The sequence below is a fragment of the Corythoichthys intestinalis genome, chromosome 5, assembly GCF_030265065.1.
Source record: "Corythoichthys intestinalis isolate RoL2023-P3 chromosome 5, ASM3026506v1, whole genome shotgun sequence".
NCBI lineage: Eukaryota > Metazoa > Chordata > Actinopteri > Syngnathiformes > Syngnathidae > Corythoichthys > Corythoichthys intestinalis.
The window spans coordinates 53,645,119-53,661,172 of NC_080399.1; the positions used below are offsets into that span (position 1 = coordinate 53,645,119).

The 16,054-nt window shown below is 37.1% G+C and overlaps 1 protein-coding gene across 5 annotated transcripts in view; it reads left to right on the top strand.

Annotated features, from left to right (window-relative positions):
* The window catches only part of kiaa1549la (KIAA1549-like a), a 220,515-nt gene that overhangs the window by 190,387 nt on the left and 14,074 nt on the right, over positions 1 to 16,054 (top strand). For all 5 annotated transcript variants that reach the window (XM_057837451.1, XM_057837452.1, XM_057837453.1 and 2 more), the window contains 5 exons: positions 4,919 to 5,133; positions 6,210 to 6,342; positions 10,733 to 10,974; positions 11,227 to 11,392; positions 15,915 to 16,012. In XM_057837451.1, the coding sequence (XP_057693434.1) occupies positions 4,919 to 5,133; positions 6,210 to 6,342; positions 10,733 to 10,974; positions 11,227 to 11,392; positions 15,915 to 16,012 (854 nt within the window). The remainder of the gene's footprint in view (positions 1 to 4,918; positions 5,134 to 6,209; positions 6,343 to 10,732; positions 10,975 to 11,226; positions 11,393 to 15,914; positions 16,013 to 16,054) is intronic.

Sequence of the window (16,054 nt, forward strand, 5' to 3'; positions counted from 1 at the left end):
ATTAAATGCTTCATTGAGTAAATCCACTCAAATCCACTCACGCTTTGATGCTCACGCTGCTAAGAACAGCCTCTCACTTAAACAATGAGTTGCCGTAGCACACTTATGCAAGTTTAACGATGATTGACACAACTGTGACTTTGATCACTTCTCTGTCAAGATCAAAGCTAGAAACCTGTCAATCGTCATTAACTTGAAGTACCAAATGCAAGCTGGACAGTTTGGCCGCACTGCTTAGCAGCAGGGATGGTGAAAGGCTGTGGCGCTGTATGAGCATGAAGCAGAGAAACAAATGTATTTTTCACCCGATTCCAATCCTCTGAAAAATGGCACGATCGGCACGATTTCTGATCACGTGATCGGATCGGGACATCCCTTCCAGTTAATAGACCATAATGTTTAGGATTCTCACATACATATGTACAAAAAAACTGAATAAGGTTGCGTGTGATGTTAGTCCACTGTCCTAGTAAAACTGCAATGTAATCATATTTAAATTAACATTTGTATTCAATGTGGCTCATATTTATTAAATGCATTTTTATATCTTCAATAATACTGTATGTTAATACCCATCTAACACGTCATAGGACATTGTGAACATCAATTTTTAAATGTTCCATACACAAAACACTATTCTGACATGCACCCTACAACGTGTAATAATAATAATTTTACTATAATTCTCCCCCCCTCCCCAAATTCTTCCATGTTGTTATTATTATGATAAAAATATATCAGTAGGAATTTTGTAAAAATTGTGGAAGTGGGGAGACATGCTCCCATTGACATGAATGCACCCGATGCATTTTCTTCACGTTTCGATATTTCATCCGTAGATACATTTGAAGTAAAGGGTATATTTAGGTATAATTGTCAAATGAAATATATGTGCATTGTAAAAAATGCTTATGTACATTTTTATGTCAGCAGAGTGTCAGCTCATTAAGTCCCTGTCATGTAAAGCCAGAAATGTATTTTAAGCTTCAGTCCAAGGGTTTCTCTCATGTCTCTAATTGCAGCCTCCATGGTCCTAGCTCCTCACGCTTCTGTTTAAATGCCAGCCCCTCTCACCAGAAATTGCATTGAGGAGACACGGATATTGTCGGAGGAGCTTGGCAGGAGGAGGTTCATATGTTTATAGAAATGAACATTCCTTCCTATAAATGACATTTTCTAATAGAGACAGCAACTACACATGATGTGACCTCATTGAAACATGTCACAAGCTGATCACAAACCAACTGTGTGCATTGTGGAAAAATTACTCTAACCCAAAAATGATCGATAATTTAACAAAAATAGGACTGTCAAGTTCATGCTTTATATTTCAAGTGGCATTAAATTCAATTCAAATATAATAAATACAATTTCACAACTTTATTCAATTGCGATTGGTTGACATCACCATCGAGCAACTATAGCACCTATTTCATGCATAGATACGTGAACAGTGTGCATCCAATCCTCTGAATTAGGGCCGGAACTAACGATTATTTTTAGAATTGATTAATCAGACAATTAATTCAACGATTAAGTTGTTTTAGGTATGTTGTAAGTAACAATTAAACCAAAATGGATGACTATCCTTCAAAAATATTTGATTACAGGTTCTTGACTTAAATGTAGTCTACAACTGTACTGTTCCAAATACATAAAAGTTTTGAATAAAGGTTCTACGTCTGAAACGTAAAAATGATTTCTCAGTACACAAATCACACAAAAGTCAAAAGTCTCGTTTATTCAAATAAAAATTGAAAAAAGTGCTACTTATTGACATTTTTATTTCTTGTGGGCAAATCGCTTAAAGTGATCCTCTGGTTTTAAGACAAGTAATTCTTAAAAGATACATCTTAGTATGAGTTATAATAATTTGACATTAAATCCCTCTTAATGTTTTCATTTTAATAAAATTTGTAAAATTATTTTAACTGATTGTTCGCCATGGTTGTTGACGTCGCAGTGCTGTGACGTCACAATTCCCGCTTCTCTCGACTTCAGCGTGTCATTCATTAGCAACATCGCGTCAGTTCGTCCCTTCCAATTTGAACCAGAGCGGAAAAGTGAAGAGCAGGACAGCACTGTCGGTCGTTCACAAGACGAGCAGCAAAGGCGAAATGCAGAGCAAGAAATACCTGATGAGGCAAGTGTTGGGCTAAACTTCTGGTGTACTTGCGGCAAGTGCATCTCGATGACAACGGAGCGAGAGAGCGTATGATGTCGAGAACTCAGGTTTTTGTCAGCAGATCTTCAAGGTGAGTTATTGCGTCATCAAACTCATTCCAATATAATTGTGTAGATTGTTAGCATCCAGAGCTGTCGTATGCTTTACATACAGTACAGACCAAAACACATTGGCATTCGTGCCTTTTTATTTTCTTGACCATTGACATTATAAACTCTCACTGAAGGCAATAAAACTATGAATGTGTGGCGAGCTAGGGAAGGATGCGGAGTATCAAACCACGGAGCTAATCCGCGTTGTTTTATTGACATTTAGGCTGCAAGAAATAGCAATGTCTGTCTGGCATGCGACCCGCGGAAGGTAACAGTTATTTCCAGCTGTTCCCTTCACAAAGTACCCCCCCGCCCCCAACCACACAACGTGCCAACATAATTTCCGCCGGTGAATTCTGTTATAACTTGCTACAAATGCACACGTGTGTATTGTGTACTTAGAAAAAAGGTGAAATAACTAAAAACGTGTGATATTCTAGTATCTTCAAAGTAGCCACCCTTTTCTCTGATTACTGTTTGGCACTCTTGCCATTCTCGCGATGAGCTTTCAGAGGGAGTCCCCTAAAATGGATTTTGACTTCACATGTATGCCATTCCGGCAATGACAATTTATTGCTTTATCAATGGGGTTGGGACATTTGTGTTGCATTGAATGAATTGCATTGGACGTGCTTTGATCAGTTTGAGTGGCAGCATCACTCATATTAGCTGAATACTGAACACACACTGCCTGATGAACTGACAGTAGAGGTGAATTATTAGCTTCCTCTGTGACTAGCGGTACGCCCGAAGGTTCGCCTCCCGCTGTAGCGACAGGAGCGGCTTGGGTGAGGGCGGCCAGAGTGTCTCGTCCGTCTCGCTTCATTGCGCGCATTTCACTCGATATCCGAGCAGGCTGAGGCTTCTTGTGCGGGAAAATAGTCGCAACAGCATTTGGTTTTAGTCTGCGCTTATATCTAGCCGCTCCGATGAGATCTTTCATTAGTTGTCATCTACTAAAATCCTCAAACGCGGTAGGAGAAAAATGGCGACAACAAAGCCTTGGTTGTTTGGGAAGATTTGCTTGTCTACAGGCATTTTCCCAAACCTTTCTCCTCTTCTTGTCAACAGGAAATTTGTGGAGACTCGCATCACTCTCCTTGTTTCCATTTGACTCGAAATTGCATCCATAAGCAGCACATCGTGGCATTTTACTTCACGAGTTAAGCCAGTAATACACAGTTGTTGTACACACGCTACACGATTGGAAAAATGTCATCTACGTCATCACTCCGCGCCCGCAGAACATGGCGCCAACTATCGGTCAAAATATGCACTAAATATTATAAAATATTTCCATTGATTTAACATTTTATGTGTTTCTAACGACATATTTTAATACAAGAGAACAATTGTGATTTATTAGAGCCTACATGTCTTTAAAATCGAGGATCACTTTAAATAAATTGTGTCAATGACTCATTTTTTTTCTTTAAACAAACTAAATAACAAAATCGAATAAAGAGGAGGCAGACTGTAATGCATCAATTTTCTTATCAAACAGTTGTTCATGAATACAATCCAAATCCAATTTCAAAGCTCTCTTGTGTGACAATTTACAGTTTGAATGGGAGTTTGTGTTGAAAGGAGACTAAGCTGTTATATGAATGAGTTTATGTTTTTGGTTTCTTTATAAAAAGAAACGAGACAACTTTACCATCTAACAATAACTGAAGCGCTATTATAGTTCCCCAAAACGCAATACAAACAGACACAAAAGACACTGATTAGCATCATCGCTAACTAGCGTACCACTCTGTGCTAAGTAGTAATGTCTAATCAACAAAAATTACAAACAATACAACTGGCTTCATTTACTCACCTCTGACGGAGGCACACTGGATCTAACAACACACACAACTCAAGACACTCTCACGTAATTATTATTGATTCGGCAAATAAATCTGATTGTAGCTTTGAACTCTGTCTCTTGTGCTAATCACAGGCATGAGCGCACCCTCACATTACACACAAACAAGGACCCAAACGGGACTGCTCATAGCTGCTGACAAAAATCGATTTTAATCAATTTAATCGATTAGTTGTTGCAGCCTTACTCTGAATCAATTGTTTGCGGTAAAAAAATTATATAATTGCTATTATCATCTTCATTGCATTTCAAGACTCATAACACTGGCCGAGGTTCAAGTAATTAGTGTGGAAGCCGGTCTTCGAATTCCTAGTTCACAGGAATCTTCCTGGCTCAATTCATGTAATCTGTCCATTAAGAAACACCCCAGTGTTTTTGATGAAGGTAATGTAAAGAAGCCTGCTCATTGGTGTGAAATAGAGTTTTTTTTTTTTTTTTTTTTTTTCTAACACCAATTATCAATGCATCTTTTGCATTTATTTGGTACAGGGTTGTACTTGTCTAGATTTAGAGGGTATATGTAAACAGTGCCCCTTAACTCTCACTATATTATAAATGCATTGCTACGAATTGTACATACTCTCACTATATTATAAATGCATTGCTACTAATTGTACATACAGTACATATCTACATTCTGTTACATACGGGATGTATAGTAAATTTACACATGATTTCATATGGGTGGAGGACTTTTTTCTGATAAATTACTGCTTTCACCCCCTATTACAGTATTTGTGGTTTATTGAGAGTCACACATATCACCCGCAGGCCAATCATGGTGGGTTGAAGCAGAAGTCTGATATCGAACACTACAGGAACAAACTGCGCCAGAAAGCCCGTAGGAAGGGTTACGGAGAGTTCTCCCTTTCGGAGGGGGGCAGCCACGGTTATGGTCACAACCGGCATAGTCGGCATGACAACGGAGTCAAGGAGCCAATGACAGCAGAGGAAAAGAGGGCCTCCTTTGCTGGATGTCATAAGAGGTAAAGCTGGACCCCTTTCCCTTGCTGAATGTGCCAGTCCATTTTCTCCGCTTGAAGCACGTTTGATTGGCTGATGACTTGCATTTATTTAAAACATATTTATTTTCTACATTATTTATTTTTAAAAAATATTTTATTTGCAGCCTATAAATATATGTTTTCTTATAATCACACATTAATCATAATCGAGGAAAAAAAGATTTTTTTTTTTTGTTGCGTTTGGATGTGCTTGTGGACAGTATTATATTTATATTTATTTTATTTTATTTAGACTAACAATGTTGAGTGGTCTTAAGACAAATGATTAGTTTTTACATTGCTAGATAGTTAAAAGATTATAAATAAGTCTGTATATATTGTGTATGTTAATATAAATTATGTTAGGGTTTAGACATTATATTGAAATTTAAATTTGCTAATAGATTACATACATTTATTCTGAAAGTTTTCAGAATGTTTCTTTAGTAGTTTTTGAAAACTTAGGTTTAGGAATCTACCTTTGTATCACCTGAACCAATACACATGAAAGTTAGTACAAGTCAATACACATTTATTTTGCATTGATCATTTAGCCTATCAATTAATTAGGTTCATATTCATTAGAAATGTAGACTTGACACCTGTTCACACAATCTGTTTGGTCTTATTAATGTCCCATCCCCAGCAAAAGTGTACATGCAGGTTATGCTGTTATATTGTCCCTACCAATGTTAAGACCAAACCTACGCCCCCGACTAAATCACTTATGCTTGGAAAAAAAAAAAAAGACTTTAGAATTCAAATTGGTTTCCGCACTGTTCACTTGTCCTGATAATAAAGCGGAAAAAGTAAGTGGTTTAAATATGTTCATAAATTATCAAAAACATTAGAAAAAAAATATTTTAAAATAAGAAAATTAAACAAGGCTAAAATATTATTTTTTGTCTAAGCTTTGAAAGTTAAACTTCAAATCTTGTATTCCTCTTCAAAATGAAAGCTGACCAGTAATCTACTTCATTCTTTATTCTGTGTAGTATTCTAAAACATTTTGATATAGACCTATAAAAATGTATCCTCCCCTTCAACGTACCTGCCAGGTACTCTCACCCGCGGGAGCCCACCTACTGGAGCAGGCAGTCCCTCAGCAGCCCCAGCCCAGTGGAGACTGAAATGGACCTTCTGGTACTTCGAGAGAGAGCCAGAAGAGGCATTCGCAACAATGGCTACGATGTAAGTGTGCAGTGAGCGAATAACTCATTAAAGTTCAGGTCAACACTCTTATCGCAAAAACTTTCTAATTGTACAAAAATGTCAGGAACGGCATGATTTCACCTGAATGCTTCACTATTTGGAAATCTTTGATTATGTTACAATTAACTGCACCACAATTTGCATCACAGAATAGGTGATATGAGTTAGGGGGTCTCGATAACCATTTTTTGAAACTGATATTGATAACTTCCTGCTCCCCAAGGCCGATACCGATACAATAGCCGATAATACATATATAATTTTTATATGTATATTTTGAACACTTGGAGGTAAAAAATAGTAGTGGTGGATTCAATATAGATTTGCCTTTGACCTAACCAGATTTTTCATGATGACATGAACATTATAATTATCAAAACAAAGACAAGAACAGGTATTTGGAAGTGTCATCAGATAAAAACACTTGTTGCAACAGGAGAGGAGAAGTCTTGGTCAATGGTCCATGAAACAACTTTCTTAACCTGGCAATTATAGGATAGCAAGCCTGTCAATAACCAAAAGGCCTCTCAATAACTTGTAAAAATAAGACTGTAAAATGCAAACATTTGCAAATTGCCTGAGTAAGGTTCATCACTCAGGGATCGAAAAATAAGGCCCCTAGAACAGTAACAAAACTTTGCATAAGCCAAGGCAAGGATTCAAGTGAAGAAATACTTTCAGGTAAATGTCTGTATAAAATCAACTGAAACAAAAAGTGCATTAAGACTCATAACAGACTCATAACTTTCAACCATGAAAATAAAATGAACCAAATGGTTTAAAAACAAAAAAAAAACATGAGGTAGGGAAGAAAAGCTATGGACTTAAAAGTTAAGATGGCTGAAGCTGGCCAAAGGAGGACAGGGAAAAACATAAAAAGATGGGCAAGAAAGAGTGACAGAAGTAGTTTTCTGATGCCTTTCGGCTGTAGCAAAAGTTTAACCAGTGTTAGAATTAAAAAAAAAAAAAAAGTAATTAATAAATGTAATAAATTGTAATTATGCAAAATTTGTTTTTAGAGGGATTTATTAATGTCGATGTCAATGACTGATTATTATCACTTTTTATGGATTCAGATTGATGACTGATAAGATTGCATAGACTTAATAAAGCCAAACTATTTGAGGCAGTACAAGGAAAATAGAATTCATTTAAGTATCTGTGTGTGTATGTGCTTGTTAAAATGTGTATGATATGAAAACACAAAGCATTTTGTAACTATTGTACAAACATCTATTCTAGCACAAAATGCACCATAGACTTCATAATGATAATGACGGGACACGGGGCACGGGGCCGATAAATAGGGGGCCTGAATTGTTGCAGTGCCCGTCAACGCTGATTGAGTGGAATCACAGACAAAGAGCTTTTTTCGTCAAATATTTTTGTGAATAGATATGGATGTAAGACAGTCTTAATTCTTGGTTAAAAGCCAAAAAAAAAAAAAAAAAAAAAAAAAAAAAGAAAAAACCTGCAGGTAGCATTTATTTTACATAAATATGTCGAAATACGATGGTAGTCTGTCAGTCAATGTGGCGGCCGCAATATGTAAACAGAGCTTTTCCAGTGAAAATTCTTGTGAATAAATGCTTAAATCCCTGACTTCTTTATATATATGGACGCAAAACAGTCTTGATTCTTAGTTAAAAGCAAAAAAAAAACAAAAAAACATGCAGGTATAGTGTGTAGTCAATGTGGCGGCCACCATACTGTATGTAAACAAAGCTTTTCCGGCAAAAATTCTTGTGAATAAATGCTTAAATCCCTGAATTATTTATACAAATGGACGTAAAACAGTATCGATTCACTGTTAAAAGCAAAAAAAAAAGTGCAGGTAGCATTTGTTTTACATAATTATGTAGAAGTAGGACGTTAGTCTGTCAGTCAATGTGGCGGCCGCCATATGTAAACAGAGCTTTTCCGCTGTAAATTCTTGTGAATAAATGCTTAAATCCCTGAATTCTTTATAGATATGGACATAAAACAGTATCGATTAATTGTTAAAAGCACAAAAAATAACGTGCAGTTAGCAGTCAATGTGGCGGCCGCCATATGTAAACAGAGCTTTTCCAGTGAAAATTCTTGTGAATAAATGCTTAAATCCCTGAATTCTTTATAGATATGGACGTAAAACAGTATCAATTCATTGTTATAAGCAAAAAAAAAAAAAAAAAAAACCCAGTGCAGTTAGCATTTATTTTGCATAAATATGTCAAAGTATGATGCTAGTCTGTCAGTCAATGTGGCGGCCGCCATATGTAAACAGAGCTTTTCCGCTTTAAATTCTTGTGAATAAATGCTTAAATCCCTGAATTCTTTATAGATATGGACGTAAAACAGTATCAATTCATTGTTATAAGCACAAAAAAAAACCCAGTGCAGTTAGCATTTATTTTGCATAAATATGTCAAAGTATGATGCTAGTCTGTCAGTCAATGTGGTGGCCGCCATATGTAAACAGAGCTTTTCCAGTGTAAATTCTTGTGAATAAATGCTTAAATCCCTAAATTATTTATACAAATGGACGTAAAACAGTATCGATTCACTGTTAAAAGCAAAAAAAACGTGCAGTTAGCATTTGTTTTACATAATTATGTAGAAGGAGGATGTTAGTCTGTCAGTCAATGTGGCGGCCGCCATATGTAAACAGAGCTTTTCCGCTGTAAATTCTTGTGAATAAATGCTTAAATCCCTGAATTCTTTATAGATATGGACGTAAAACAGTATCAATTCATTGTTATAAGCAAAAAAAACAAAAAAAAACAAAAACAAAAAAAAAAAAACAGTGCAGTTAGCATTTATTTTGCATAAATATGTCAGAGGCTGGGTGCCGGATGAAACTTGACCACGGGCCGCATTTGGCCCCCGGGTCGCACTTTGGACATGTCTGTTTTGCATAAATATTGCGAAGTATAATGCCAATGTTATTGCGGGTAATTTCTCCCATTGATTTTTTTCACAACGTATCAAAATGCATGTGTGGTACGAAAAATATAATAATTATTTTACCTTGAACAAATCACTCCTGAGACAATTCTCCCTGTTTGTATACGGTACAGCTTTCGTACTTTTTCAATATAAATCCGGGGTTGGATTGCTGCATGTGTCGCTGCGACCGACTGCGAATAATTGAAGCAGATTGTGGGATGGCCCCCTACTTGAAGGCGTGGCGCACTGAAGATCGAATCTGACCCGTCAATATCATTATGAAGTCTATGCATGCACAAACACCGATGTAATCATTTTAATTGTACATGTACGACAAAATTAATATTTTCTCCTCTTTTTATTGTCTGTATTGTTTTAATTTAAGAATTGAACCGTTTCAGTGACATTGTGTTACAAGCTGTTGTCTGCGGCTTTGATTTAGTCCTTTCACATCCTGTTTTATTTTGGTGGGTTGCCTTCTTTTCACTTCAGTCATCTTTTCTTTCATCCCTTAATCACCTGAGTGCCTACTCCTGTTTGCCATTAGCCCTAGTCCTTATATTCTCCTCATGTCACATTATGTCCCACTGTCCTTGAAGCTAAGTTTTTTGCTTTTCCCTGTTTTGTGTTGAACTTTGAATCCTGTTTTCACATTTCCTTTTTTGAATTAAACATTTATTGGACAGTGCAATTCTCGCATCTCGTGTATTTGCGTTTAGCCGTGTGTGCCCCTTTGTGACACATTGGTCACTGCAGTGCACAGCTATTTTACAGTTGTTTTCTCCGATATGAATAAGGAAAAAGGAAAGGAATCCTAAAAAAATGCATATAAAATGAAATTAATCATAATTCATGCTTGAACATTTTAAAGTAATTTGAATTTTAAATGCTCAGAGCTTAGTCGATGCATGTTTGACTTACATTTTGTTCAGCTAATGACCCGTGTAAACATCAATATTTTTTTTTCCAATTCTTTGTACACCATTAGGAAGACTTAGCATTTCATTTCCGTTTACAGAAAATGACAAAAGAAACATGAATTGGCTGGGAGAGGTTATAGAATGCACATCCCTGTTAAATGTGTCTAATGTGCAAATGCCAAACATTTTATTCTTTCGTAAATATTGATACTTGGTCTTATCAGTAGCAGGAAATGCCCTTTGCAACAACTGAAAACCTTTTGTAACATGACAAGTCAACATAAGACTGTGGGAATAATAATTGAAATAGAAACATGTTGTTGCTGAAAACCAGCCACCTTGAAAATGATTTTCCTCATTTGTGTTGTTTAATTAACACTTTTTACTGGAAGAGCTAATCAAAGTTTTGTAATTGAATCGATTAGAGCTTTTTAGAGGCTGCAATAATTGACCAAGAACATTTATCAACTGTGTTCTCTCATCATGAATAATTATCTTTCCTCTCTCATTGCACTTTGCAGGGTGAACCAGAGCCGTTTGAGGAAACCAATGTAGACCGTCTGATGAGCTCTCTTGGCTATGGAGGTGGATCTACTGGCACAGGAAATGGTAGCCTGGGGGTGAAAGCTCACCGCGGCTCTGACTCCTCCACACTCAGTTCTCAGCCATCCATTGACGACGTCTGCACACAAATGCATATGTTGCTTGGCAACGCCTTTAGCCTGGCGCCCGCGGACCATGACCCACCTTCCCCTCCTACTAAGTAAATTTGCTTTACATAATGCTCTTTTTTAGAGTGATGCAAATCATAAAGCACGTCCTCAAGTTTTCCAATATTTTGCCAGTATAAGAAAACAAAGTTCCCTGAGGCTCGATCTGAACTTTTTCTGTGTAAATTCATGCAGTGAGCAAAGTATTTGAAACTTATTCTTAGCATTCAATATGCTGGAGAGAAGTTGGAAAGCAAGGATATTACTAATAGTATATTCACTGTTTTTGTCTCTTTTACAAATAGACGCCACCATCACCGCCACCACGTCCACAGCGCCTATAATCCGTCTCACACCAGCCACTACAGTGACGGAGTGACGAGCGCCCCTGGGACCATGAACCATCCCTGTGGAAACAGACAAAGGAGCCTAGGCTATGAGGATCTGCACCAGTGTAGCTTGCCGAAACCAGTGAGAACATACTGTACCTACAATAATGAATCAATTTTCAACACTACACTGGTATGAAAAAGTATCTGAACCTTTTGGAATTTCTCACATATCTGCAAAAAATCACCATCAAATGTGATCTGATCTTTGTCAAAATCACACAGATGAAAAACAGTGTCTTCTTTAACTAAACCACCCAAACATTTATGCGTTTTCATATTTTAATGAGGATAGTATGCAAACAATGACAGCAGGGGGAAAAAATAAGTAAGTAAATCATCACATTTGGTATTTTGCGGCCCCCCCCTTTGGCAGCAATAACTTCAACCAGACGATTCCTGTAGCTGCAGATCACTCTGGCACATCGATCAGGACTTATCTCAGCCCATTTTTCTCTACAAGACTTCTGTAGGTCAGTCAGATTCCCGGGATGTTTAGCATGAATCGCTGTCTTTAGGTTATGCCACAGCAGCTCAATGGGATTCAAGTCTGGACTTTGATTTGGCCACTCCAGAACGTGTATTTTGATCTTCTGAAACCATTCTGAAGTTGATTTACTTCTGCATTTTGGATCATTGTGTTGTTGCAGCACCCATCCTCTTTTTAGCTTCAACTGTCTGACAGACGGCCTTAGGTTTTCCTGCAAAACATACTGATACACTTTTGAATTCATTCTTTCATTAATGATTGCAAGTTGTTCAGGCCCTGAGGAAGCAAAACAGCCCCAAATCATGATGCTCCCTCCACCATGCTTCATGGTGGGGATGAGGTGTTGATGTTGGTGAGCTATTCCATTTTTCCTCCACAAATTACGTGTTGTGTTACTCCCAAAACATTCAACTTTGGTTTCATCAGTCCACAAAAAGTTTTGCAAAAACTTCTATGGAGTGTCTAAGTGCCTTTTTGTGAACATTAAACGAGCAATAATGTTTGGGGTTTTTTTTAGACCGTAGTGGTTTCCTCAGTGGAGCCCTCCAGTGAACACCATTCTTGGCCATACTTTTGCATATCATTGATGTGTGCACAGACATATAGGACTGTGCCAGTGATTTCTGTAAGTCCTTAGCAGACACTCTAGGGTTCTTTTATTTTTTTTACCTCACTGAGTATTCCGCGCTGAACTCTTGATGTCATCTTTGGTGGACGGCCACTCCTTGGGAGAGAAGCAACAGTGTCAAGGCAAGGCAGGGCAAATGTATTTATATAGCACAATTCAACACAAGGCAATTCAAAGTGCTTTACATCACATGAAGATCATAAAAATCACATTTAAATCAATACAACGTAAAAACCAAGACAAAAGATCGCATTTAATCACAAATAGAATAAAAATAAATAAATAAAAATAAAACAAAAATATAACAAAAACTACTACTACTAATAATAATTTAAATCAGCAATGGAGATAAGCACAAGAGGAATAGAAAGCAGGTAGATTGAAATATATAGCCAGTTATGGATATGCAGTGCTAAACAAAAGCGTTTTTAGCCCTGATTTAAAAGAGCTAACAGTTTGAGCATACTTCAGACGTTCAGGTAACTTGTTCCAGAGGTAAGGAGCATAATAACTAAATGCTGCCTCACCCTGCTTGGTTCTTGTTCTTGGAATATGCAGAAGACCCGTTCCAGACGACCTTAGGGGTCTAGATGTCTCATAGGAATCTAACAAGTCAAGCATGTATTTTGGTCCAAGGCCATTAAGTGTTTTGTAGACGATCAGTAGTATTTTATAGTCTATCCTTTGACTCACTGGAAGCCAGTGTAGCGATTTCAAAACCGGTGTAATGTGGTCCAGCTTCCTTGTATTTGTGAGGACTCTGGCTGCAGCATTCTGTACTAGCTGCAGCTTCCTGACTGATTTTTTTTTTATCAAGACCCGTAAATATACCGTTGCAATAGTCCAATCTGCTGAAAATGAATGCATGCGTACGTTTTTCCATGTCTTGTTGAGTCAGAAGCCCCTGAATTCTGGTTATATTTTTTAGGTGGTAATAAGCGGATTTAGTGACGGACTTTAGATGGCTATCAAATTTTAGGTCTGAGTCAATAATTACGCCAAGGTTTCTGACTTGATTTGTAGCTGTAAGTGACATTGTGCTAAGTTGCCTGCTTATCTTTGACCTTTCCTTTTTTGGCCCAAAAATGATCACCTCTGTCTTCTCCACATTTAACTAGAGAAAATTCTGGCACATCCATTCATTGATTTGATGAATGCATTTACTCAGGGAGACTAAGGGACTATAATATTGTGGGGACACAGAAATGTACAGTTGTGTCATCTGCATAGGCGTGATAGGAGATGTCATACTGTTCCATTATCTGAGGTAACGGAAGCATATAGATGTTAAATAAGAGTGGCCCAGAATTGACCCTTGCGGGACTCCACACGTGAATTTGGTTCGTTCTGACTGATATCTTCCGATTGACACAAAGAAATCCCTATCATGTAAATAGGATGTGAACCACTGAAGAATAGTGTCAGTAAGCCCTACCCACTGTTCCAATCTGCTGAGTAGTATGTTGTGATCAACCGTGTCGAATGCGGCGCTGAGATCCAATAGTAACAGAACAGATGATTTGCCTGCATCGGTATTCCGACGAATATCATTTAGGACTTTGATAAGCACGGTCTCGGTGCCAAACTTTCTCATCCATACGTGAACATCCAGACTTTTAGAGATGGGTTTGTATCCTTTCCCAGCTTTATACATAGCAACGATCCTTGATCGCAGGTCTTCTGACAGCTCTTTTGACCGAGCCATGATGCACATCAGACAATGCTGCTCATCAAGACATTTCTTACCAGGTGTGTGTTTTATAGTGGGCAGGGCTACTGTACACCACTCATCACTGATTGGGCACACGCCTGGCTTAAAACGTTTGGTAAAAAATTGGTTTCAATTGCTCTTTAAGTCTTCTTAGGCAGAGGGTTCACTTACTTATTTCCCCTTCTGTCATTGTTTGCATGCTATCCTCATTAAAATATGAAAACCTATAAATGGGTGGTTTTAGTTAAAGCAGACACTGTATTTTCATCTGTGTGATTTTGACAAAGATCAGATCACATTTGATGGTGATTTTATGCAAAAATGTGAGAAAATCCAAAAGGTTCAGATACTTTTTCATACCACTGTACTTACCCTCTTCAGGGTAGCAGGGATCCCAAGTTTGATTGTTTTCATGTACTTTCTCACAGCATACCTTGTGATAGTGTAGCTCATAATAGTACTGTTACAATATATGAAACTTTAGAATCGCCCAAACATTAACACTAACTCAATTTGCTTTATTTTTAAAATAAATAAATAAATAATTAAACACTGATAAAAAAACAAAAATAGTTCATTTCCTACAGTATCCATTTTACTTAAACAGAATGTGGTTAATACTTACCTTTGCTAAAACACCAGATGTAAATTGGTATTCATTTATTTCATGCAGTGAGATAATTTCCCCTGACACTCCTGATATTCTCTCAAGCACTAGTTTGGAAATCACAGCTATCGAGGATGTTGCAGATATATGAATATACAGTTCACATCATAATTGATTACACCCTCTTTGGAACGTAAGATATTAATCAACATCTTAATTAATACAAGAATAGTTTGATTTTTTTTTTTAATAATTAGCACTACAAAGTAAGCTATGTTTTGTTAATGTGAAGAGAATCACCTCCCAAGCACCCGTTCTCCTACTTTCTGCTAATCCCATTAGTTATTGCATAGTGTGTCATCTTTTTCCATGTGCCTCCCATGCACACATGATTTACATATTTTCTTATTGGAAAAAGACAATCAAATAGGTGTACCAAATGTGATTTACTTTGCTGATTCCATTGTGACCGACCGCTTTTGAGGTCACATTTAACTTCAAAATATAATACAACATTTACCATAAAGCAAATCGGGGTGTGGTAATGTAGAAAATTCAAGCATTTGTTTCTTTCCAACGAAAACAATTACTGTAGTTTTAAGGTTATAAACCGCTACTCTTTTTGCCCTGTTTTGAACCCCGCAGTTTATACACCAGCGCAGCTTATTTATGGATTTTTACAGGCTAATGACCTGCATATGTTTCCTTTTAAATATCCCATAACACACAATGTGAATGCCCAAAGGTGGGTAGTCATGGGTTACATTTACTCCGTTAAATTTACTGTACTTGAGTAACTGTTTGACAAAAATTTATTTCAATAGTTTTATGGATTTTTTTTTTTTTTTTTTTTTTTTTTTAATCGGACAGCATCAGTTTGACATTATTGGGAAGTGAATAGCGCACAGCTAGTTTAAAAAGGGATGCCTTTACAGAAATTAAAGCAAACATTGGAACATACTAACACATATTGTACTGTAGATTTGCACCAAATAACCTGCAAGAGGATTGCTTGAGTTTTGGGATTGTGTCTCACTCTTGTTCTAAAGCCAAACAGTCATAAGTGACATTTTATATTAAAAAAACAACAACAACAACAACAACAAAAACCCACGACTTTTAAAATATTTAATAGTCGCAACAAAAAATTATACTTTCATATTTGCAGGGTTTCCGGTTCACTCAGCTCCCTGATATGGGCATTGGGACTCCCCCACCACTGGTCCCCTCAAGACCAGGACCTCCTCCTGGACCTTCACTGAGACGGTAGTACTTATCTTGCAAATTAGAGATATGTGTGATGTGCGG